The following is a 26,526-nucleotide window of genomic DNA, read 5'->3' on the forward strand; positions in this document are numbered from 1 at the left end:
AAAGCCTGGTGAAGCTGGCAGCCTGAGAGAGAGAGAGAGAGAGGGGGGGGGGGGGGGGCAAGAGACAAGGAGGGGGGGATGAGAGGGAGAGGGAAAGATGCATGGTGAGGAACGGATGTTTCTTTTTTTTTTTTTGTCCGGGAACTGATCAGTAATTCATTGAAATGAGCAAGAGGTTAGGCAGACCAAGGCCAGCCCCCCTCTCTCCATATTGAATTTATCACCAGTCATAGGAAAATTACAGTGATAATGTGGAGGCGACCAATGCACTCTTATCATCTGTTAATTGAGCATGTAAGAAGCTGCGTAGCTCTGAAACTTCTTCAGATATTATTTTCCTTCCATAGATGATTGAAAGATTGATAAGGACACTGTCTAATTGCATCCAAATATACTTCTCTCATCTGTAAAATACATTCAGACATATTGTAAATGAATTAAATAATTTGTTTTCTACATTGTTTAATTAATTGTACACTTACGTCTTGGTATAGTTTAGTTATTATATGTTATGTATTAATCATTATTCATTTTTTATGATTTGATCACATAAGCATAATATGAATGTTTCCTGGGACAGCATGTCACTTTCTTAAAAAAATATGCCTAAAACTTTAGTATACAGGCATTTATTCTTAATGTAGCGTTCAACAAATAGACAGTCCAGTGTTCAGTAATGCTCTGTATTGTGCTGTTGTAATTTTTGCGAGGTTCACCGGTTGACGTACAGCGATATTTTCTCTTTGAGAGGAGCAGATGTTCTTGCTGATACCTTGGCTTTGGAGTGGCGGGTATTTCCCGGTTAACACGTGTAAGGTTAATCGCAATAATGTAAGTGACTGGACTTTTGCAGGCTTTAATGAGGAGCGAAATTAAAAGTGAAATTAAAACGCTTTCAAAGCTCACAGGGCGGCAGCACTCCAGAGGACGGCCTGTGTACTGCACTATGCGGAAGCATTTTTAAAGCAGTTTTGCTGAACGAACCAATAAACTACACAAGGCCTAATCGTGTTTCCCATTATAGAATGGAGCTTTCCGACCCCAACACTTTGTGCCACGGACTGTACCCTGCATTGTGCCAATGATTATTACAGTTTTCCATGCGCTGCACATGTACGGGGCCAGCCAGGGGGTCCCATCTTTCATCAGGGCACCCTGGAACATCAGCTTTTATATCCTGGCATTTGTTATTAAGGCACACAGAACATATAGTGTTCTCAAGCCAAAGCAAATCTGAAGATATTTTTTTTTTCAGCAGAACAGTAGAGGAACATCCAGATGTACTAAGCTGTGAATCTGAGAAGTTCCTTCCCTGACTCTCGGAAAAGGTTCACTCTATATTTGTCTTTTTAAAAGCACTGCAGACCAGCTGTGAAAGGTCACCACCCGATCTCACCTCTGGGCTGGTGGTTGAAGCGGCCCTGAAGGTTTGGGTGTATCGAAGGAGTAGGTCCTGCTGAACCTTGCAGTGGCTGGGAGAGGTGAGCTGGTGGGGGAAAGTGGATATCGCGAACTGAGCGGGCTTAGCTCAGCTATAACGCGCGGTGAAACGTCTGCTCAAAGCAGAGCTGATTTCATGCCCCGATGCCGCGGCGGTAATTGCGCCGGGGGCTGGTTTTTATTGCGAGTTGATTTTTAAGAGGACCCGAACGGAGAAACAGACTGTAAAGTGTTTATTTTCGCGGGCGACCTTTATTAACCCCGTTTCCAGGCGGGTTCCCCTGAGGTGGGCAGGCTGGCTGGCGGATTAACCCCTTGTGGGCACGCCGCGGCGTTGTTCTGCGGCCCGTCAGGCGGAGGCAGGAAAGGGGACGCGACAGTGCAACGGGGCCTGTTTTAACTCTGCGTGGCCTGCTCTGCAGCTCCACATGATACCAGCGCACCCCTCCCTCCGCCTCACATTTACCCAGCAGCTAGCCAGTCCCGCTGTTACAGAATCTCACTCCAGGGGGGGAAACCAAGCCCACCAACGAAGGTTAATACGGACAGACGGAGAACTCTGAGACGGTCCAAGGGGCAGTGCTTGATGTAGCATGCCGCGGAGCGTGGCAGCCGACGTTAAAATGAAATATCAGGGAGGGAAGGGGCCGGTTGAGCCCTTTCCAGTCTCACGCTGCTGGAAGCAGATGCTGTAAACCGCCACTCTGCCTGGGCCTTTATTGTTTTTTATAAATGATCTTCCCAAAAAATATCAAACGGGGGGTGAGCATTTTGGCTCACATCTTTACCTGTCACTCAGCGCCGCTAAGGTCCTGGGCGCTCTGCTCCCAATGCGATCTGTAATCCCGCCTCTCCCAGGCTTAACCCTCACCTCGGACACCCATGCACTTGGTGATCACCTGACTGTCTCTTTGATGATTAAAGTTTCATCTGTGCTCCTGCAGACTTGATCTGTGCTCCTGCGGCCTGCACTCACCTAAGGGTTATTCTATGAGACCATAAAACTTAGGGAAAGTGCTTAATTGGCTGTAGCTTGCAGGCATTTATAATCTGCCTTTTATACGTCACTCGTTTGGTTGTTCCAACAGAACACTCTACTTGATACTCATTTTCATACATATTTTTTTTCCCTGAAAACCTCAACTAGGTTGCTGTCAATCTCCATCTGACCTGTAGAATACATAATATGTAAGTTACTGATAACCTTCTGGAACTGATAAACTGACTGGAATAATGTGTATGTGCAATGTGCATGTGTAATGTCAATGATTGTTCATCTCTCCAAGCTATGGAGAAATATAGCACAAATAGAAATATAGCACAAAGAAGACTGTCGTTCAGTTCTGAAATTGTGGTGGTGGTTTATTCTGATTGTCAGAGCTCTGTAATGATGGGTCATTTCAGATGGCTGATGTCCTTGAAGTGGCTCTTCTGGCCAGGCTTACAGAGTCAACACAGAAATATAAAGCACGTGCAGGAGTTCTTTCCTAGGGCATTTAAAATGGTAGACTTTCCTGTTTCAAAACCGAAGCACACAACACTCACACCCGTCACCCATCCAGCAATGACACTGGGGGGAAAAACATGAAGAGACGAAACCCTGCTCCTCGCCACCCCCTTTTCCCGGGAGCCGCACTTTTGACACGCAGGATGAGACAATGGAAGGCCGAGGCTCTTTTGATGTGATAATGCGGGTTGCCCGGAGATTTAGCAGAGGCGAGGCCGGGAGGCGCATTGTGCGAGCGCGCGAGCTGCCCCGCGCCGCCGATCCACCTGTCAGGAGGCATTTGGCCGCCGTCTGATCTCTGCTCTCTCTGTGTTCCGCAGGTCCAGGGTCACATGCCTCCGCTCATGATCCCGATTTTTCCACACGACCAGCGCACTCTGGCAGCGGCCGCAGCCGCCCAGCAGGGCTTCCTCTTCCCCCCGGGAATCACGTACAAGCCAGGTACCCTCCCTCCCTCCCTCTCTCGCTCTCTGTTTCTCTCTTTCTGCCTTTGTGTATATGTATGTCTTCCAGTCTCTCACTCACACTGATTTTCTGCCCATGCCTCTCTCCAGCCCTCTCCAGCTTACTCTGGAACAGTGCATGTTTGATATTCCTTTGCTCCTGAGTTTTTTACAGTCTGCAATGGCAGTCACATCAGCCAGCCTAGTCATAGAGTCCCCTCACCATCCACTGCACCAACATTCATACAGCACTTCTCACTGCTACATACCTTTAGTTCACTCTTCTACCAGAAGAGACTATGATGTCACCCTGGTGCCACACAGAACCTGCCACACTGAGCTGACGCACACACGCTCCTCATTCTAAACTCTCAAGGAGCAATTGGCTCACCTCGTCAAAGCAATTACCAGTCCCGTGACGGGTGTCACCTTGGAATCTTTCAGCACAGGCGGGCGGAGCGCAGACTGGGCATTGTCAAACTTTAAGGCAGTTTACATGGGGAACAATGGACCGGACAGCCCGGCCGGAATGTAAACAGCACATCAGACATGAAAGCGTCCTCTCTGTAATTGCCATTCTGAAATCAAGGAGGGACGAGTAACACAATCCCTCTGCCCCGCACAGAGCTCAGAGGAATGTCCTTCCCTGCTCTGCGTGGTATTCCCAGGGCAGAGGTGAAAGCAGCACCTGCTCTCTGTCGCTGCTCCGCTGTCTTCTCCCGTCTTGCACACATTCCACTGTGTAGCTCACTGGACAGGGGACAGTGGAACAAATGGAGGAGCTGATTGGAATGATGGAACACATATCTGTTGTAAAGAAGTCCTAGGGAGAGATTAGAAGCATATCAGCGTTTGCTCAGTGAGAGTGGAGACATTATTTAACTCCGAGAAGGCTCCTCCCGTTCCCCGAAACATCGCCCTGAATCAATCAGTGGAGCTCTCTCCTCATATTCTGCCAGGCCTGAACACAGGAAAAAAAAAAGAAAACATTTGGAAAAAACATTGGAATAATGTTACTAATGTGTGTTAGGTTTTCATTTTGTCCACCATGTCACAGCCATACTTTGCTGTGTTTCACCACGTGTTGAATGTCTGTCATAGACAGTCCCCATACAGCCAACACCTTTACTGTAATGCCGTGCGCTATTGTAAAGGAACTGGCTAACGGAGCAGGGCAGCTAATAACAATGGGCCCCCAAATAGCCTCCCGGCTCCCACAATGCCACCCCGACGGGCTGACAGGGTCTGAATGAGTCCGGCGGGCGTAATTTATATATCAACAAACAGCGGCGCTCCAAAAAGCCCCTCAAACAAAGCTGTGCAATTACAGATGTTGGTGGGGGTGTGAGCGCTTTGGGGAGAAGGAGGAGGGTGCTCTCTGCCTGCGCTGCGCTCAGCAAGCCCTCCCTCCCCTGCGGGGGGACGAAAGGGCACAGGAGTCTTGGGACTCTGCTCCCCGTACCTGTCCCGGCACGCTGCCGCCTCCTACCTGCGCACAAGACCCGGGAGAAGGAGCGCTCCTCACGCGAAGCATTCCCGAACCCGCCAACAGATTAAGGGGGAGAGGAAAAAAAACTGCTAGAGCGCGTCGATTGACACCCTGCCAGGGCAGTCACCCCGCACCCCAGGCCCCTCCCCTCATTGCCGTGAGAATTAAAGGGGCGGTGTTTTTTTTCTGCTTCTGTAATTAAAATGGAAGTGAATTCCTGCCCCGGAGTGATCCTGGGCAGATAAGAAAAGTGCCTGCTCCCCCTGTTTTTTGTGTGTGTGCGCGTGTGGTTTTTTTTTTTCCTCTCTGATACGCATTGACTATCGGCCGTCTGTAAACAAAAAAAAAAAATGCACGCACAAGGCCTTTGCCGTGTATCACACAGCCCAATTGACACATCAATAAGGCCTCTGGGAAATGACAAGGAACAGATCAGTAGCGGAGGAAGAAAGAGAGAGCTGTCAGAGAGAAGGATTTATGGCAGACATGTATCAGGGGGAACGGCCCGCCTGCCTTTTGTCTTCACTCCAGTCTTTGAAAAATACATTTTGTTGCCAACACCTCTCAAATCACAGGAGAAGTAGAACACACACGCACACACACACACACACACACACACACACACACAAAGAGTGAAAGGAGAGAGTGAAAAGGTAGCAGAATATCTCGGGGCGTGGTAGCTCTGCTAGTAAATTAACTATAAAGCCCCACGATGAAACAGAAACTCAGCTACTTTGGAACTACAGAGGCATGACAGCTGGAAAAAAGAGCCAGAGGGGATTCTTTTGCCAGTTTGATTTTTTAATATGTTTGACATGGAAAACATTTTAGTACAAATAACAGGACTTATTACGAAATCTCCAGCATGCCGTGCAGTGCATTATTCATGAGTTTGTAAAGAAAAAGAAAGCCGTGAATGCGGGGGGGGGGGGTTGGGGGTTAGGGGTTAGGGGTCCAAAAAACAATTCATGCAGCTCCTCACAGCCTCTACTTTCCACTTAGCCCCCCTCCTCTCCCCTCCACCCGTCACCCCAGTAATCTCATCAAGGTGTTTGCACAAGGCCAATCCTACAAGCACCTTTGCTGGCATACCTGCCTTCGTTTCTGTGTGAACACAAGCCGTGGAGGCCAGGCACATCCAGGCCTTGGCCTCAGCATGACGCCACGGTCGCCAGGGTTGCGATAGGCCCCGGCGCTCGCAACGCTCGCTGTGCTCAATGACCTGGCTGCACATCAAGAGCCGTAATGGCGTCCATCCTTTAAGCAAATAGGCGAGCGGGGGAAACGGAGCGGCGCCCGCACCCCGTTGCCCCTGCCCGTGCAGGAGAGCCTCGTAATGGGGCCGCCGGGGCGCGCCGATGGCTCTCCGGCCCTCTCCCCCTCTGGTAATGACCGGACGCCGAGCCTCGACCCCCAGATGGAGCGACTGCTGTCCAACAGCAGGTCACACACTCCGCCATGGATGGTGGACGCCTTGCCCATGTTACCACGCAACTGCGCCATTGAGTTCTTCTCTCGCACTCTCAATGATCAGCTCTATATTCTGTACCTCAAAGCCCTATAAAACTGTTCTCAACATTAAGAAATTCAGAGGGAATCACCTGAAATAAAAAAAAAGAAAAGTTTACTGTAAGTTCCTCAACTCTTTTTCTCTCAGCTCCTAACTATTTCTTACAAAGCGATCTCATCACTGACAGAATATTAAAAATTGTATGCCCAGGGCATTCGGTGCCCAAATGTTGTGGGGGAAGGGGGGTGGTGCTGGTAGAGTGGTCCTGAATTCTTCATGCCACTCCTGCACATTTTCATTACGCTGTAGTGCAAACACTTATGTCCTGAAGCGGCAACCTGAGGCTGCTGCCGAGCCCTGCGGAGGGCATGAGGGTGCTCACGGCTGAAGAAGGTCACTCAGGGCCCTGGCGGCTCCCGCTTAATTGGCCGCGCTCGTTTTACAACATGACATCTGGCTGAAAAGGAATGCGGGATGAGGGCTTGCCGCTATTATTATTTCACGCAAAGGCCCTTTTTAACATTATTTAAGAGCCCGACGGTCTGCCAGCGCCCTTAAGAAGGTGCGAAAAGGCAGTGTTGAAATTAGGATTTGGAACGGCAGCTGTTTGGCTTTTCCTTCCCGCTCGGTGTTGGACACGAAAGCGGGGAAGGCTTTGATAGCGGCGTAGCTAATAAAACGCCGGGCATCAGAGGTAAATTACAAAGCCGAGGATCCGTCAGAAGTCAGCTCTCTGGTCTGTGATGTTGGAGAGGGTGCTGGAGACCTAGTATAATTCTCACACTCGTCCCTCCTCTTCCAGTCTGATGATCAGTTTCTCTCTGCCTCTCTCAGATTAAACATGACTCCCCCAAGTAGCATCGGCTTGGGCACTGAAGGCCACGCAGAAGCCCTGACTGTTGGGTAAAGCTGTGTGAGGGATGATCGCTATGGATACCACTGGGGCAAGAGGCAAGAGCCAACCCGACCCCACAGCACCCTTCCCCTTCTTGGACGGAACAAACCACATGTGTCTCACAAGTGATGAAGAGTGCTGGGAAAGGAACCCCACCTGATCGGGCCCTGGTATTACCCAACCCCAACTGCCGTCCAGCACTGAATTTGGGCCTGGGAGCAGCAGCGCGTGGCCCGGAGTGGCCTTTCAAAGCAGGGTTCACTCGCACACAGACACCGACCTGGCGGGTGGCCCAGTCCGCCGAGCTCCCCTCCTCCCCGCGGGCAGGGCCGGCGTCCTCATTTGGCACCCGACCCGCTCCAGTTTCACATAACCGTCACAGCCATCGACCTCCCCTCCTAATGATGGGAGAAATCACTTACCCGGACAGCGGCGGGGAGAGAGAGCGAGAGGGGAGAGGGGAAGAGGACCCGGCGCTTGAACACAGGAGCCGAAGTGTGAGGAGAGAGCCACGGCGGCTGCCCCCGCGTAATCTTCCCTGCAGTGCAGCCCAAAATCAGGCTCGATTGCACACCGTTATTCGCCGCCACATCAAAAAACGCCGATCGGGTTTCTTGGCCGCATCACAATACGCTGCGCTGCGCAGGATCGCGGAGAGCAAGGGAGGGAGGGAAAAAAAGAGAAGGTGTATACATTTCCCCTCGTGCCTGTGGCTTAATGGCCCCATATGTTTGAGAGGAGAAATGACAGGCAGAAGTGGGATCTGAACCGAGGCCAAGTCCCTCCACACCAGCCTCCGTTAGGCCCCTGCTGCAGATGAGCCGCCCGGACCCATTGGTCCTGAATACTCCCGGAGACCACAGCACGCCCCAAGCCCATCATACTCCCTCACTGATCGGAGTCACACCCCACACCACGTCACCACCTTTCACAGTCTTTTACATCAAACTCAGACAGCAGTCCTAACTAGAGCAGTGCTTTGTGATAGTCCTCCAGTCGTAGTATGAAGCAGTGGTAAGCAATTCACTCAGATTGTATTATATTTTGCCCTCAACCATGAGTAATGTAATTGTACATTATACATTTTTTATGTCTGAAACATTTGTTTTTTTCACACTTGCAAAACTTATAACAATACTATATAATTAAATTGTTTCCTTTTAAATTTTAGGAGAGAGTGCTCTGTGGTTACATTGGGCCTTCTTCTATCCTGTCGCTTTTGTGGGACTCTCCATCCGTCTTCTGCCACAGAGACTTCTGTGTCTTTCTAATCCGCATCCATAATGTCTCTCTCTTATAAAACACCAAGCTGAACAAAAGTATGTGCACAACTACGTAAAGTGCGTGAGAGAGCATGACACTTTTCCCCAGTATTAACAAGTAATCTCACAGATGTTTGTTTTTTGTTGAGGTTTTTTTTTTTTAGAAAAAAGCTAAATCTTAATGCTCTTGTACCGCCTGTCGGCCCATGAAGGCCCGTTGGGGGGGAGGGGGGGGGGGGGGGTTGCAGGGATGGGTTCGTGGTAATTCTGCCCAGCTGAACCTTTTGTTGGTGCAGATGTGCGGGCCGCGAGCCGAACGCACAGGAGCGGGCGGGCAGGCGGGGCAGGTCCGCGGGTCTTGTTGGCGCTTGCCTGGCTTGCTGTGGGGCCGCTCATTGTCTCAACCTGTGTGCATTGTTCCCCCACCCCCCCTCCCCCCCCCCCTCCCCCCACCCCCTCTGACAGGTGATAACTACCCCGTGCAGTTCATTCCGTCGACAATGGCTGCTGCCGCCGCGTCGGGACTCAGCCCGCTCCAGCTCCAGGTATGTGCAACAACAAAGAATGCTCGGGACGCCAGCCAAGCCTGTAGCGGAAAATTGCTAACCAGCTGTATGCAAAATAATGGGTTGCATGCTAAATAACTCTCCAAGTCCTCCTAGCGAGCTTAACACCTTACGTGCGCAATTCATCTCCACTCTGAGGGCTAACCCTCATAGTTTTAGCACAGGTAAGAGTTATAACGATCATCTTTTATAGTAGGCAATAAAAATAATGTGAATGCCTAGTACATCCTCTGTTTCATCTAACAGACATGAGTTTCTCAATCCGCTATGGCTCTTCGCCCATATCTACTATCTCTTCCTGCCCTTTGTTAAAGCACTGTTTTTTTATATGTGGGTCTGAGATTGTGCAGTAGCATATTCATGTATCCCTGTAGCTGTGAGTGTGAATGGGAAATAAAGTATGGCATGGAACATACAGACCCCTCAGCTGCTGTAGGGACATTGCTGGGGGGCTTGCATACTTGTGAACAGGTGTTACTGGTTAACCTCTGTCATCTAACAAAGGCAATCGTCTGTCTCCACCCCCCATATAAATAACGTCATGATCATCGCTGTTATGAAGCTCTCTGAATGCCTGCGCTTGGTCATTTTTTTGTCAGATCAGTAGCGTGTATTCCCTGGCTGCCTCCATCAAGATGTGACTACATAACAAACAGGCCGAGCCCTCTATTCCGCTACACTAATGCTATCAGTCTTGGCTGCTCAATCTCAGTATAATCAAAGCAGCTTTGCAGCTCCATGGAGTATGTAGATGGATGCTGCCTCTTGAAACTCTGTAATCATAAATCTTTAAGGTTTTCTGAAACTGCTGGAATAAGAATCCCAAATGTAAGTAGCAGCTCATTGCCTGAAACACAAGAGGAAGGAGAGAGAGAGAGAGATAAAGAGCTCTTAAAAGCCTTGTGTTAGTCGCCAAACTGATTTTGTCAATGGAACTGACAAGCCATTTATAGTAATAAGACATTAAAGGGATGCTGAAGACCTCTATTTCCATGTTGTTACTTACCTCATACATTATTAGGTGTGCAAATGAAGTGGACTAAATTGTCTCAGGAGCAAAGAATTCCCACAAATTCCGATGTGAAGTGACATTTCCCTGTTGCAGGTAGAGAGAAGCGAGTGGACACCTCAGTTTTGACCCTCTGTGAATAAGCTGGTATTTTTACAGTGTTAGTATTGGCCCTCGAAGTGTGTGTGTTGGTTTTGAGCTAGTGAATCTGTTTATGTTGTTATAGGGTAGAAACTATTTTGTGGTGTCTGTTGAAACAGACCCCTTCAAGAATCCTGACCCCTTCAAAGTTGCCCTCTGCCTCCAGTTCCCTGCAGGCATTGTGATGTAGCCTCATCTCTCTATTCAACTGTGATGTGCGATCCTGGGGATGTCTGAGACTTCCATTACCATAGAGTCGATCGCGAAACCATGAAAGGATTTCAAATTGGTTTTATTGCTTCATAAAAAACGCTCTTCTGTGTAGATAAACGCTTCGGTTTATCGCCCGCATCGATAAACTCACAGTCGAATAATACGGCAAGCTTTCTGATAGCCTGGATTGTTGCAAAACAAAGCCAAGAGTGGGAAGAGGGGGAGGGCGAACGGCATGTAACTTCTCCCCCCCCATCCGATACGCAAGCACAATTTGTCCTTCGGAGCTTATCGCTCTCAGCATTAATGAGCCTTGGCAAGTCCTAACAATGCCAGCAGCTGGGGCGGGAAGAGCCGCTTTATCATGCAGCCATGAGAAGAACAATGAGGCATGAGCACGCTGCAGGATGTGTCCCGTCATGTCGGGAAAGGTATGCGCGCGTGCACGTGCAGGTGATGCAAGCGCCCCCCCGGTCCCGGCTGGGTCATGGGGCGTTGCCCCCCCCTCCATTGCCGCGGGAGAGGTGGGTGCCGACGGCCTGTCGCAAGGAACGGCCAGCCGGGGGGGCTATTTTTAGCCGCACGGCAGACCAGATGGAAGCTTGGATGGTCGTATATCTGAAGGTTGGGGGGGGGGTGGGTGGGTGGCAACCATTAATTCTGATAATGTATTTATCCCTGGGAACGGCCTGAAACGCAGCCTCCTACACCGTGACTTGGCTGACCTTTAGAGAACACAGTAAACAAGGAAAGGTGCATTCCCATTAATTGAAGTCCGTCCCCCCGCTGTACGTTTCGGCTGGCGGCTGCTATTTGCTCTGCGCGGATACTCCCCTAAAACAGCAAGGCAAGGCAAACATGCCCTTTCCTCCACCGCTGAGATCAACAAGTCACGTGAGCGCTCTCTCTCTCGCCCGCACCACAAAGGTGGGGATGATTAAAGCCTAATATCCAGGTAGGAATGGCTCTGATTAAACTCCCCCATCTCCTCATTGTGATAGCAGTGACGGTAATCTCTCTGGCTGCGCGGCTGATCCCAGTATGGAGAGGCACAGGAGCGCAGCAGGGGGAGGGATTCTTCAGTACCTCACAGAGAGTCAGCTGAGGACAGGATCAGCTCTTTTGAAAACAAGAGCAACAACGGGGATGAGAAGCAAGATCTGTTATTTGTGGTGGAAGGAGACGGGAGCCGGACTTTGTCCAGCAGCCGCGGCCTCCCTGGTGGTGTCTTTGTGTAGCCTCCTGGAAGGAAGAGCAACAAATCTCACTTTACCGCTCGTCCGAGCCGCGGCCAACCCGTGCGGTACACGCAGATGTCTTAGTCCTGATTTTACACAGCACCTCCAGTTATGATTCATGTAGAGTCTTCGGTTTAATCAAAAGTAAGTGCTGGGGGCGAGATCCACATTAATGGCGGTATCGGTGACAGTGTGGGTGTGTGTGCTTCGCTGAGCAGCGGCGAGAAGGCTGCCCTCTTTACCTGCAGGGGTACAACTTCCTGTGCGGAAAGGATCCTCCCCTAATGCGGGGCGGCCAGACACCGGCTGCGTCCGTCTCCCTAATTAAAATATCTCTCCCTGTCAGCATCCTGGCAAGCTATCATTTTAACCAATTTATTCTGTTTAGATTGTGGAATATATGAACCTTAAAAAAAGTCATCGTATTGGAGGAATTAATTCCCACAGTAGAGCGGCGGTAATGTGCTCAGCCATCCAGTCAGGCTCTGGCTGCTCTGCCAGTCTTAATGTCGGAGACGCACGCTTTAACAATTTTTGGTGTCATAACAGTCCATGGCGTGAGCGCAAAGCGCCCCCCACCCCCCCCCCCCCCCTCCTTCCACCACCCACCCCCCCCCATCCTCCCTCGCGCTTCAAAAAAAAGAAAGTAGCGACAAAAGGTTTTGGCCCGATCAGAGGAAATGAGCCCGGGCCGGGAGCATTTGAGTGTTAGAAAGTGCAATTTGCTTGTCAATACAGAGCCGCGGCTGTCATTGCGCGTTCCTGCGCGCGGAGTAATTTTGCACGGCGCCTCCCCCCCTCCACGCCTCCCCCAAAACGGATTGCTCCCGGTCCACAAGCGCGCAGGAGAGAACACGTTTAGAGCGTTTCGCAGATGCGGCGTCTCTCCTTCCTTCTCGGAGGACTCCAAGGAGTTGCGGAGGGCCGGGGGAACAATGCCTTTAGCAAGGCCTGTCCTGGCTTCTCGCACCTTGCTAAGAAGATTGCACTCAAGATTTTACCTAGCACATTACATGTTTCAGACTGGTACCGTGTTCAGCGCAAGGCCGTAATAACAGCAAGGCCTTGGCTCCGGCGGTTACACCAAATTGGCTGAAGAATTGTGTGCTGTTCTGTTTAGATTGGTCCTTAATTTGTTGCTGTATGCCATCACCTGTGTGGAGGAGAACAATTACCCCCACAGTCGTCCTCAGCCTGGTGTACTGTGTGCTTGTTTTACCGTAGAGTATAAACAAAGAGAACTTCGAGAAAGGCCTGTTTTTTATCATTAGGGGCAGGCTTTATTTTTCCATGCATGCGGTGTAAAGGCAGGGCTAGAGTGGAACATCTGTGCCCTTCCCTTGCTCTACGCGGCATGCAGCACAAACACATCAGGACCCCGCCGGCTGCCTTCTCTCAATGAAATCTCCCGTCTTTCTTCTTTTTAATTGCTCAGCCCTGCCACATCCTTAAGCTTTAAAGTATTGGATGCTAAATTGCTCGAGTGGTGACTTTACACTGCAATTATCATCCATCACTCTGGAAATGCCATCGCTCAGAGCTTATGGTAAAGCTCCTTTTTGCCCGCGCAGCGCAGGCGAAATGAAGAGCGCGCCTCACGCTCGGGGCTTCGCCAGCGTGCAGACTCTCACAAACAAAACCAGTAAGAGTGGTAGTGAAGATGGGGCGCTGAAGGCCCTCCAGCTGTATCACTGGATCTTTTGTTTGCATGCAAATCGTCTCTCTCCTCCGGATGTGTGGAGTGGCCGCGCTTTCCGCTGTCACCAACAAGTGTAGCGCTTTGACTCAGGGTTTGGAGAGAGAGAACAGATGTTTCTGCGACTGGAGGAGAAAAGGGGGGGGGGGGGAGGGGAAACAAGGTGTCTGAGAGTCAGTCTAGGAGAGAGCCAAACATGGCACGGCTACATTAAATCAGCGCGCAGGAGATAATGAGATAGACAGATGGACAATGCGAGCAGACAGCTGGATGGAGGGTTTGTTAGGTGGATGGATGGGGGGATGGGGAGACAGGCGCTCAGGTGTGTGGCGGGAGAGGGCGTGGCAGCTCTGGCCTGATGTTAGAGTGCAGCTGTGTGCGACACGCTGGAGAATGAGCTGCGGGAGAAGAGAGGGATCCGAGGACCAGGCTGGTTCCTTTGCACAGGAACATGCTGACTGGCATAGAGCAGGAGCAGAAGAGTGTCTGTGTGTGTGCGCGCATGTCTGTGTGTAATTGGGATGTGAGTATATGTTTGGTGTGTGTGCATGCGTGTGTGTGTGTGTGTGTACATGCATGTGTGTATGTGTCTGTATATGTTAGTGAGGGTGTGTGTGTGTGTGTGTGTGTGTGTGCATATATGTGTGTCTGTATGTATGTGTGTGTGTGTGTGTTTGTGCATATGTGTGTGTCTGTGTACGTGTGTGTGTGTGTGTGTGTGTCTGTGTGTGCGTAAGTGCATGTGTGTGTTTGTGTGGGAGGAGATCAGCCGGGGCTCCAGCAGATAAGACAGATGTTGGGCCATACTGGAAAGCATGGGCGCACTGCACCAAGACGCTCGCCTCTCCTCCCAACATCTGGGCTGGCCTGGGTCAGCCGGCCCGCCCCAGGCAGCCGGCCCGCGCGGGCATTGTGGCAAGTGGGGCCAGCGCTGTGTTGCCTTTTAAGTGGCGGGTGCAGCCATGCGGTGGTAACACTGTAATCTACGCCCCAGCGCACCGAGCCGAGGATCACCCGGACGCCCTGCCGCTTAATACAGAGCACGGCTACCTCACCAAGACCAGAACACACAAACAAACAAAAAAAAAAGATGAATTCATCACTTCTGTTCTCTCTGTCCTGTCAGTCAGTCTCGTTTGCTGCTGTCTGAGTGATCTGGGCTATCAGAGGAACACTCCATGATGGCCGGAAGCTCTAAAGCTGTCCATACGCTCCCCAAATCTGCCACTGCTTTTGCCAGCATCTGTCACAGAGCTGTTCCCCCGGTCTTCCAGAGCAAACACGATGTAGGACTGGGGCTTTTCTCTCTGTATGCCCCTCAGTCTGCCTGCTATCCATGCATATGATGCCCTCCCCTCCTCCATCTTACACTGATATGCTTAACAGACCAAATTAAAGAGAAAACGATCTGTTGGGAAAAAGAACATATTGTTTATATGATTGTTTACAATTATAATTAGAAGTAGGCCACAGCAATTTATTTTGAAATTATTTAATGAATGTGCATTGAATTCTCCTAAATCATTGTCTCATTTGAATTTGCTCTGGGTATTTTCATATTTATTTTTAGAATTCTTTTAGTCCTCTACTGTACAACCCTTTTGTTTTTTTTATAAAGAAGTACTAATGGTTTTTGATACAGTTACATGTTCTGACCTTGTTCTGGAAGTGCGCTGAGATGTCCGACATCATCACTTGAGTGCGTAATCTCGGTATAATGTTGTCGCAGGCAGAAACACGAACCCTCACGTTTAACCTCTGCTGCCCTCAGAGGGGTACCTTTTAATTACCAGAGGCTAACAGGCTGACCTTGGGCCAGACCCAGCACTCACAACCCCTGCTCCCCAAGCCACTCAGCGCTCAGATGGAAAAAGAGAGGGAGGGAGGGGGTGGGCGGCGAGGGAGAGGGGGCAGCAAGCAGGGATGGTGTGATGGTGTTAGGAAAGGTGGGGCACATGGCTGCAGGGGAGGCAAGCAAATTGAAAAACACCATTTCCCCCCAGTCTCTCTTTCCCTCTCTCTCTCCCTTTCTCTGCCTCTCTCTCTCTCTCTTTTTCTCTCTTTATCTCCCACCCCCCACCCCCCCTCACTCTAAGCTGTATTTCAGTGAGTCATTTAATGCTCAAGTGGACAAAGGTATTACCTCAGTCACTGGGGTGGATCAAGCTTTTTTCTCTAAGGCTCCCACTGAAGCCATACAAGGAAAGGAGCTCAGCATCACGCCCCCAGCAGACCCTCATCCTCCTCCTCGCGCACGATCGCTTGCTCGCACGCACGCACTCACGCTCGCACGCGCGCACACGCACAGAATAGTGAGTGAAATGAGGCAAACTGAGAGTCAGAGAGGGTTTGTATGGCTTTTGCCTTCAGTGAGCAGCTACATGGGGTAATAGCTCAATGTGTGTGTGCGTGTGTGTCTGCACGTACATGCGTATGTGTGTGAGTGTGTGTTTGTGTGTGCGCGCGCGTGTGTGTGGAGAGAGAATGTCTCTCAGCGCTTCTGTAGAGAGTCTCTCAGTATTGCAGCGGCTTTGTTCTGTGACTGTCTTTTGTTCGTGTTTCTGTGATATGGCAGAAATAGCAGCATCCCCAGGGGACGCAAGGGGCAGTACCTCAGTGCTCACCAGCACAGCAGAGCTGGAGAGGGGAAGGGGGGTGGGGGTGCACTCTCGCTGAGTCAAATCACCCAAAAAAAAAAAGAAAGAAAGGAAACTTTGTTCCCTGCTCATATGATTTATTTCAGGCAAATGGGTAGTGAAACAATAACCTGCAGTTAAAAAAGCCAAAGACAAATACTGATATTTGTCAGATCATTTAAACAGAAACACACAAGCACACTCACACTGAGAGCTTACTGGCTTGAGAGCGTCAGAGATGAGTTTCTGTTTCCAGTTCTTTGCTGTGATTTTTTTTTCTCTGAATCTGAACACACTCAGTCCCCCTAGTGAATACGCGGCTCTGGTGCCTTGAGAAAGTGATGGATAGAAAATAGCTCCTCGGTAACTTTGCATTTAGCGCAGGGGCACGGAGCCAGCGCATCCCTGTGCTCCAGCCCTCTCTCCTCATTGACTTTCAGCCTGACCCTCATTAACGCCGGTACGTTCCGCCGCCGCAGCCCGGCAAGATGGTAGGGAGCAGGAGGCCGTGAGGTCGGGGTGAGGGGAGAGGCCCATGGGGGGGCAGCCTCTGAGAGGCGGGCAGATGTCCTTCAATCCGAGACTGGAACATGTGTCCGGCCCCGAGACTGCCCAGAGCAGCCAACCTTCCTCCTGCCCGTTCGTCTCCGTGACCTCGGCCACTTCCCGGCCCTGGGGCCACCGGCGCTCTCGTGGCCTTGCCGCGGCGTCGGCGGAGAAGGTCACGACACTTGCTGCAAGGTGACATTGCAGGAGGCGCGCGTGTCTGCGGAGCCATCGCTGCATCCCGCCTCCGCGCAGGATGTTTACGGAGGCCGGCCTGGCGTAGCGCCCCGCTTCCTGCGCCCCCTCGGGAGGACACTTGCCCCGGTAATCAGGTCTCAGAAGAGGAAGACTTGCCATCTCTAATTTAGAGGGAAGCTCAATTACACTCAGCCCTAAAATTCTCTCCAGAAGGGGTGAGGGTTCTTTGCCTGTCTGCAGTACTGATAACAGACATCTGTCCAATGCATAGGACTCACATCCTGCCCATAGCTCCCCACATAGCGAGGAGCAACATCAGGGTGCTCTGGCATTCTTTCACGCAAGGATATTGTAAAGTTTCAGTTTCTCCCCATCCCAGAAAAGCCTCTAATAACCAAAAACCTCATTACACACCACAGTCTGTGATATAGGCTTTACATCATCAAAACTGCTAGAATTGAAAAAAAAAAATTGACAAAAGGTACCAGAGGTGGGTGGGATGAGAGGGCCACAACTGCGTGATCACCGTGGTAACTTAATCAGCCAGTCGTTTCCATTGCTGATGTGCAGCCCTTAAAGCCAAGTCTCCAAGAAGAACTAACCCTTTGTGTGTCTGTGTCAAATTTGTGTAGCAGATGTTTGTGTTTACGTTGTGGGATGAGTTCGCGTGGCTACACTGGCGCAGGCCTCCCGTGTAGTGTAAGGTTACATCATTTGATGAACTGAGGCTTTAAGTCTGAAAGTAGTGAAGGAGTCCGGGTTTGAAGGAAGGCTGTACACATACATTTGAAAGGAATGCTGTACTGCAAGGACATAATTACTGGAAGCCGTTAAACTTTAAGATTACCAGAAAGAGAAGCACATTACCACGGTCAAAAAGCTCACAGACTAATGCACCATAAAGAATATGTGGTAAAAACAAAACTTGTTTGAAACATATCAAACGTTTAGTTTGGCTGCTTCTGTGTTATTAAATATAATTGATGCTGTTTCCACCGAGTGTGCCCTTCTGTCTCCGTATAGTGGTACAGTATCTCTCCCGACAGGAACGAAAACGCCAAATTTAGCCTTTACTCTCAGGACATCTAAAAAACAGGCTGCCCATTCTGTTAGATCCCTGTTGCTTGCTGAGCAAGACAAAAGCCTATTGAAGCATTTTTCTGGTCACTAGTCAATAGCCACCTAAGGATGAAGGAAGTGTTACCAGCCAGAGGGAGCTTCACTATCCCAGAGGATGGTGTGAGGCACAAAGCACTACTCTGCCTGACTTCAGCACTTACACTACACCAGGCAGAACTTCATTTAGCATATTATGGTGCAGGGGTATCAAAACTGTTATTCTCTCAGAGTCTGGGGCACTTGTCTAGACCTAATCATTGCACAAAGAGCACAAAGCCTCACAGAAGGTGAGACAGCTTAGGCGTTTTTGGATCTGTTTTTCAATATCATTTAGCAGCTTTCGGTGCCATCCCTTAAAGATATAAGGAACAGTAGACCTATACCCTCCAGTTGTTTACCTGCCACAATTGTATAGCCCTGGCCTCAATTTGGTAACATTGCAAATTTGGGCATGCGGCATATTTTCCTAATCTCCATACCAATTTCCATGCTTTTAGATTTGTGAAATAAATAATGTGTTGATGATATTGAAGAACTACTACATAATCTACATTTATGCTACTACAGTTATGCTACCATTCTCTGAATACCCCGTGTCAGTGCACTGGTGCACAGTAAGTCCATACCTAGATCCAACACAGACTCAGCATATGCCAGGTAATTGACTCCACGGTATGAATATCAGCCAAGGAGCTAAGCCTTTTGTCATGCGGATAAATGATTGGCGTTTGGTTTTTAGGCAGTCATCTGAGCAACATTTTTGAGTGAATCATGAGTTACCAGAGGTTAGTCAAGTTACCGACTTTATTCCAAGGAAAATAAGCATCATGACGTCAGTTGTCTTTTTTCCGGACGGGTCCCACTCATTCAAGCTTAATCTGGTCTGTGAGGGCCAGCCAACTGCCTTTGATTTCCTGACTGTGTGGTGTAACATAGAGGGAGAGTTCAGGTGACTGTGTCTTTACTCATTACGGAGGGGTAACCTCAGGAACCCCCAGCAGCGAGAGATCTAACAGCAGCTGCGGGTTCAGTCTGGGAGAAGTTCTCTGATGAGGGGCAGAGTAACGAGGCAATCCAAGCCACTTGTACGAAAGCCTTCGCCTTGTGGTTAGAGCAATGTGGTCCTTTCGTGCTTTAATACACAGTTAGGATCTTTGATAGAGCCTCTCTGCCAGAGTGGAAAAAGAGAGAGTCGTGCGGGAGGAAGCACTTCGAGCGGTGGTCGGCCGTGGATGCTAACGCCGTCTGGGTTTCCCTTTACAGCAGCTGTATGCCGCCCAGCTGGCCAACATGCAGGTCTCTCCTGGTGCCAAGGTGCCCTCGCTCCCGCAGCCCCCCAATTCGTCCGGACCCATTTCACCCACCGGCCCCAAAAGCGAGAAGAGGTCCTCTAGCCCCGTCACTCAAGTCAAGGTATGTGAAGCCGCGCCACTGGCACTTTACTGGCAAAGTGTGAACCAACCTCAGGTGTCAAGACACAGCCCTGTGCTGTACGTTAGTGTTGTGAAGCCATGCCTCCTGCACTTTACTAAAGAGTTGTCAAGCAACACCTCCTACATTTTACTGGAGTTGTGCTAAGCCACGCCTCCCGTACATCAGTAGAGAAGTACTTGACCTGGTCTTATCCTCTGTCCTGCTTCAGTCAGCCAGTGGAAGTCCCACTGCTTGGTCAACTCCTGAGAAGCCATCAGTCTTGAAGGTTTTCATAACTGAGACCTTTACTCTTAGAATACGGTTTCTATGGTTTGCATTGATCTCAGGTGGTAATTTTTGTAACGGAAGCTTTGATCATAACTATGACGCTCTACTATGTGTCACCCGATAACAAACAAAACAATAAAGCTGGAGGGGTTCAGTGAATGTATTATCAAATTGAGAATGTTTTTATGAACAGCTGCCTCTTTTCTTTAATGACAAGTGGCACTGACCACTGTGTGGCACAGATCCACCATGTTTCACTTCAGAGCGAAGAGCGTATAGATCATTCAGTGAGACTGTAATCAAAAACATGCGTCCATTTGGAACCATTTAAATGAATATCACAGTGGAGAGAGAACATAAATCATGGCCTTAAACAGGACTGTGCGGCACAAGAGTCCTCTCCAGCTACCTTCAGGACGGCCATGGCACCCCTCCCACCTCCCTAGAGCACTGCCCTTGGGGGCACGGCCACAGGACAACATCATAGTGTCTCTTCTGGGTGGACATCTCTAAATTGCATCCATGTTGATTAGCTTTTGGCTGGAAAAGGGGCACTGTTAGATTCTGACATGAATATCCCTGCTGCTGCTTCTGTGGCTATTTCGGTACGCCTCTCTTAATTTTTTTCCAGTTGCTATTTAATTGACGTGGGAGTCCTCAACAAAATGTTATACGGTCATGAACTTCCAATGTAAAGAATGAAAAAAGCTGGCAAATGCATGCGTCCTATTGGCTACCTCATCTGTAAGTGCTTTATACGTCCGCATTTAGCTTTATTGAATGACAAACAGTAATTACCTCTGCAATATCCAGACTTGGAGGATATTTGTGCCGGGCCATATGCTTGGCACAAGGAAACACTTAAGCATTGAAACAGATTGAGTTAAACCCAGTACAGCGTGTACAGAAATCTCAGTGAAAAACACTGTAATGGAAAATATGCTCAAAGCCAAATCTGACCCACGCTAGCATCGTCGTCCAGTGGTGAATATTTGTTACATCCTCTGGACGGTCACTGGGTTGCCCCCTGATAAACGGTGCTTCTCCCCTGTGAGGTGCCCCGAGGACGGTCCCGCCGGGGGGACATCACCTCTCACGTCCCATCAGTCTCAGTAATGCCTTACTGCTTTGAGCCGCGCCCAGCTCTGATGATCAGCAACAAACCAGTCAAGCAGAAGCCCTCCTCACACGGCTCTCCCCTTCTTTGACCCTCGATTCCGCTTGGAATCACTCCGCAAATTGACATCCCCCTCCGGTTGGCCAGCTAAACAGGCTTTCTCCAACCCTGCTGAAATAAAAAGGTGCTACCATTGAGCCCCCCCCTTTGAATTTCTTTAGATGTTCTCTTCTCTGCTACACGTTTGCCTTTCCAAACACAGGATCTTTTTTTTAACATATCCAGTGTAAAAAATCCAGTGTTATTTGGGAAGTGCAGCAGCTATGTGTGCAGATGGGATTGTCAGAGAATCATACTCTGAATTGTCAATATTTTATGTAAATAAAAACCTTAATCCTTTGTTTAGTAACATGTTTAATTGGCTTTGTTTGATGAGTTGTTTGTCGAAAAATATTTGTCATCAAACCAGTAACAAGTAGTGTCGGAAACAGATGAGCGCAAATGAAGTTGTACTGAGAGGGAGTGCCTGTTTTAATTAGTCTAAACAAAGGTGGGCAGTGACTGTGAGGATATGCCTGATGGCACAGCGCCAGTGGATGAAAGAGGAGCAACAGTCTTGGAGGAGTTGTGTAATTAGTCAGCTCTGTGCTATCTACAGACAGCATTGTCTAAAGTGGGAGAGGCTGAGAGTGTTCTACCAGGGGGCTAGCTATATGATAATCATGCCTTCATTCATATTCTCCTCTCCCCGATTTCTTTCAGGACGAGGGAACACAGCCTCTCAACCTTTCCTCCCGGCCCAAGACGGCCGAGCCGGTCAAGTCCCCCACCTCTCCCACACACAGCCTGTTCTCTGGCAGCAAGACCAGCCCCAACAGCTTGACTAAGAGCGGCATCCCCAGCCCCATTGGGAGCGGCCTGGGACGGGGCTCCTCTCTGGGTAAGAGACACACGCAGACACACACACACACGCAGACACACACACACACACACACGCACACGCACACGCACATGCACACTCACACACATGTAGTGTCACACACATACGTTGGCGTGCACACTCACACACACATAGTCTCACGTACATATGTACACATACACTCAGACACACACACACACACACGTGAGTGTGCATGCTCACACACACGCACAGTCTCACACACACACACACACATACAGTATATACAAACACACTCACGCACATGCACGCACAGGTAACTTGATTATTCAATTGAACCAACACAGTGAAACCTTTCAACTCAAACAGGAGTTTTCAAATCAGTCTCAGAATTTCCGTTTTGACATGGTGTTTTTGTGGAACTTGCCTGCCCCCTGCTATTTCTGCTTTAAACTAACAGCATGTGGCAGACAAAAGCCTGTTTATCAGAGCTGCATTCTTAATCCATATTTTTTGTTTCTGCTATCATGTTCTAGTTCTCTTCAGTTTCACTAAACAAAAGGGCAATTTGTAAAGGCTTGATAGTCATTTGGCTAACAGCTTACAGCTTCACCAAGCCTTGTGCCACTTCATGGTGGTCGTTATCTATCATAATGAAACAGGCATGAAATACATGTATTCCAAATTACTATGTTTGTTGATACAAATGCAACTGTTCATCTTTGTCAAGCCCCTGTACTTAATCTCTGAAAGCAAAAAAGAAAACTATGGGTGCAGAAACAGATGATTTATTTTTAAGAGCATCCGCATATCACTGTCTCTTTATAAGCCTTTTTATTCAAGCTTCTGCTATCTGTTATTAAATGCAATCCAAAACCTCTCATTATGCCGCTGCAGTTTAGTCAGTCTCCATTGCGCTTGCATTTCCCCTCACCGTTCCTGGCTGGGTGTCTTTGAACATGGTCGCCATGTTTGTTTTCGTTCCAGCTCTGTGTTTTTAACTGCCACCCAGCCTCACCTCACTTTGATCAGCTAATTAGACAAGGAAGGCGACAGCTAGATTGCTGCCTCATTTTCTAAAAAAAAAAAAAAAAAAAAACACAGGCACGCAAGTGCTCTCGGTCATACAAACACACACAAATACACGGGGCAGCAATGTAATGTTGTGGCAGGGAGCAGGGCTTGTAACCCAAAGTTTGCCGATTCAGTCCCCAGGAGGGCCACTGCTGTTATACCCTTGGGTAATATGCTTAGCCTGAATTGCCTCAGTAAATATCCTGCTGTTTAAATAGATAACATGTAAAAATTTTTAAATATGTAAGTCTCCTTGGATAAAAGTGTCTACTAAGCAACTGTAATACTGTACATACATACTGAGCAGTAAAAATAAAATGTAAGACCATGATTAAGCTGTCCAAAATGATTCATAACTCATATCAAGAGAACAGAGATGACTATTTGAAGGATATATTTTGTCAGAACAAGGTGAGTGGATAGTAAGGGGTAATGTTTCCATCAAAGGCCTTTGTCACCCCTATGTAAGTCTGAGGCATTGGGCTTGACACTGAACTAAAATGTAGGAGGTGTTGCTGACTTACCCTAGGACTCAATCAATATTTGTCCTTAAATTTGAATCTGAATGAAGTGAAAGTGTTTTGCTTTTCTTTGCAAACGCAGTTTGGTAAGTTCATGAAAACTAAAAATTGTTGGAAAAAGTAACATTTGCATTTATTAAGTTGACAAATAACTTTTTTTTGAACCGAAGGGGATAGTGTCATATGGTTTCTGTACACCCTGACTGACATTTTCTGTCATCACTCACAGATATCTTGTCCAGTCTGAACTCCACGGCGCTGTTTGGAGACCAGGACGCAGTGATGAAGGCCATCCAGGAGGCACGGAAGATGAGGGAGCAGATCCAGAGAGAACAGCTTCAGCACCACCAGCAGGGCATGGACGCCAAGCTGTCCGCCCTCACTGGCATGGGCCTCAACAACTGCAGGGCTGACAAGGTGGGAGAATGCTCCGCATTCAGAGGGCTGCTTTAGTCTCTCGTTGTCCTCTGAAGCCTCTCACACACTGCTCTCCCCTCATACAGAGAGCTGCTCTCTCACAGCCAAGTTTAGTCTCTTACACATTGTTCTCTCCTCATACAGAGAGCTGCTTTAATCCCTCACAGCCAAGTTTAGTCTCTTACACATTGTTCTCTCCTCATTCAGAGAGCTGCTTTAGTCCTTCTTTCTCCACTGAACCCTCACACACACTGCTCTGTCTTCACTCAGAGAGCTTCTTTAATCCTTTACACCCCACTTTAGTCTCTCACACACTACTGTCCCCTCTTTAAAAGAGCTTCTTTAGTCTCTAACCATCACCTGAAGCCTCTCACACAGTGCTCTCCCCTCACTCAGAGAGCTGCTCTAGTATCTCACACTCTGATCACTCCTCAGTTATGAAGCCACTCACACCTCATATACTCACACAGACCTTTCTGTAACACAACACATACAGACACACAAACACCATTCTGTGACAGATCACATGCACTCACCATTTTCTCTGTCTCAACCACAGGCATGTATACACACAGACACAAAGACACACAGACACACACATAGACACACACACATATACAAAAACCACACACACATGCATACAAGCATGCACAACACACGCACAAACTTTCACTAAACTGGCATACCAGCTTATTAATATCTAGTTATTAATTGCATGAAGAGTGACAAGAAAAAAAGATAATCATCAACCATCAACCTGCTTTCCTACAATGTAAAAAAAAGGAGCAGAGAGTTTTTGAAAAGTGGCCTTTTCTCGTGGTCCAGGATGGTTATTTTGATGAGCGTTGGCAGAGGAGACGGTGGGGTTGGTGCTGGTGTGGCGTGGGCCCTGCACTGCCCTGCGCGGGCCTAGCTGTGATGTCTCTGCCCAATTAAAGCAGCCCTGTGCCTTCTCCAGCCCCGGCGTGGGACAGGGCCCGCTTTGTACCGGGAGCACTTGTGCTCCCAGGGATTCTCTTTAAAAATATCTTCAATCGATGAGTCAATCAAGGAGTGAAAAAAAACACCCTCCTCCAAGTGATTGATGCCATATTGCCAGTTGGCCGTGAGGAGACGGCAGGAATTGGGAGCAAAAATCCATTAATATTTCAGCACCTGACACTTTCAACCAGCAGACTCAAGTAGGTCAATGTATATGGAAAAACAAGTCTATGAACATCTATTTTAATTTCCTTTTTAGAATTCATTAATTAATTTCAAATTAGGGGTAATGTTGACTTAAAAAAATGTGCCCTCGTCTGTATCTCAAAACAGGGAGCATCTCGGGTAAATAAACTATGTTCAAGATACCATTTTGAGATACTGGGCCGTTTATTCCGACTTCATACGAATAAGCCAGTCACTGCTATAGTTTGTTTTCTAGGTACAGGCCAGTAGTAAAACATTCATTTGGAATTTATTACTTTGGATAATAATTGTCCCTGTAAAGTGTTCCTGGTTGTTTTTGTTGGTTGGCACCGTTACCGCAAGCTGTCTGCCACGTCCTTGTCCTTACTTTAAGTTCTTTCTCGAAGTAGAGTGCTTTGATAATGAAGGGTTATAGTCTACTCATGTCTTTTAGGAAAGGATTTGTGGGTCTGGACAGGGTGGACAAAGGGGGCTGAAGTTCCACTAACACCCCCACCCCACAAACACACACACTGCTCCACCCGCTCGCTGTGTCTGTGAGGGTGATTGATTGTACCCCCCCCCCCCCCCCCTTATCCTTGGGTGGGTCTAAGGTCAGCTTCGCACAAAGGGATATGTGGCCCCATGACACGAATTCACAGTTTGAATAATACCTGGAAAGGAGTGTTTTCAACAGGTGATACACACCTAGGTTTACATTGTTATTACCGAGGGCTTAGCCTCTTTTGTTTAGCTGGGTTTTGTCTCAATTCACCCATACGCATTGGCTTTTCTGCCAATGTTTAACCATCCAGTCGGGACGAGGGCTACGTGGAGTTGACTCACGAGTCTGTCTGTTGTTTTTCCTCTCTATACTAACAGCACAGTCTGTGTATTCACATGGAGAGCGTAGAGGTGAAAAGGCTTAAAGACTGTGTTTTTAGAGTGGCCTCTGCTAAAGGGGGAGTTGGCAAGGGCACGGTCTCTAAAGATAGGGCTGTGAGATTGTACTGCCGACAGGACTGACGGAGAACAACAAATAACAATCGGTGGCCTTGTCAATCTGGAAACCTGAGTGGCATGTTTGGGTTATAACTTCGCCACGCGAGACTTGAGCACGCAAATCTCTTTCAGAAAAGTCAGACGCCACCGTCTCAACAGCTACTTGATTTTAACGTGCTCCCAAATGGGAGGATAGAATTTTCTGCTCTCAGCCAGAGGCATCCGGCTTCATTTGAACATTCCTAATCAGAGCGCTGATCCGGGATCAGTGGATTGGAAGGGTTGCGCTGCACGAGACGTCCTCCCCGAGGTGGAACGTTGAATCGCACAGATGCACCTCATGCTGAGCGTGATGCTTCTCTGAATCCAACAACTTTAAGAACTGGAAGGAGCTTCCAAAGTCCCACTTTCTCAGCTTTGACACAATGTAACCAAAAGGGAGCGTGTGGCCCATTCACAAACGCTGCAGCCAAGTATGCAGAAAAAGTGCGCCGAGCTAACATGAAAATAAACTCACGAGAGTTATTATTCAAGACGGTTGCGCTGGTGGCGATTACATCTCGGTACCTTTTCCAAAGTAATTAATTAACGAGACCATGCAAGGTTGACAGCAGCTTTGTTATGGCGTTCACCACCAGTCACCATTGCAGTCATTGCGGACCAAGGTGAAAGAGGCGGGTTCGGCTGGACAGGACAGAGCGGCGAGGAACAGGAAGCAGCC

General features: G+C 48.8%; 1 protein-coding gene across 9 annotated transcripts in view; it reads left to right on the plus strand.

The window, feature by feature from the left end:
* Nucleotides 1–26,526, plus strand: part of LOC118787886 (transcription factor SOX-6-like) — a 170,839-nt gene that overhangs the window by 125,497 nt on the left and 18,816 nt on the right. For all 9 annotated transcript variants that reach the window (XM_036543630.1, XM_036543628.1, XM_036543634.1 and 6 more), the window contains 5 exons: nucleotides 3,268–3,388; nucleotides 9,012–9,091; nucleotides 19,172–19,321; nucleotides 21,489–21,666; nucleotides 23,449–23,636. In XM_036543630.1, the coding sequence (XP_036399523.1) occupies nucleotides 3,268–3,388; nucleotides 9,012–9,091; nucleotides 19,172–19,321; nucleotides 21,489–21,666; nucleotides 23,449–23,636 (717 nt within the window). The remainder of the gene's footprint in view (nucleotides 1–3,267; nucleotides 3,389–9,011; nucleotides 9,092–19,171; nucleotides 19,322–21,488; nucleotides 21,667–23,448; nucleotides 23,637–26,526) is intronic.

The sequence above is a fragment of the Megalops cyprinoides genome, chromosome 13 (assembly GCF_013368585.1).
Source record: "Megalops cyprinoides isolate fMegCyp1 chromosome 13, fMegCyp1.pri, whole genome shotgun sequence".
Lineage (NCBI taxonomy): Eukaryota > Metazoa > Chordata > Actinopteri > Elopiformes > Megalopidae > Megalops > Megalops cyprinoides.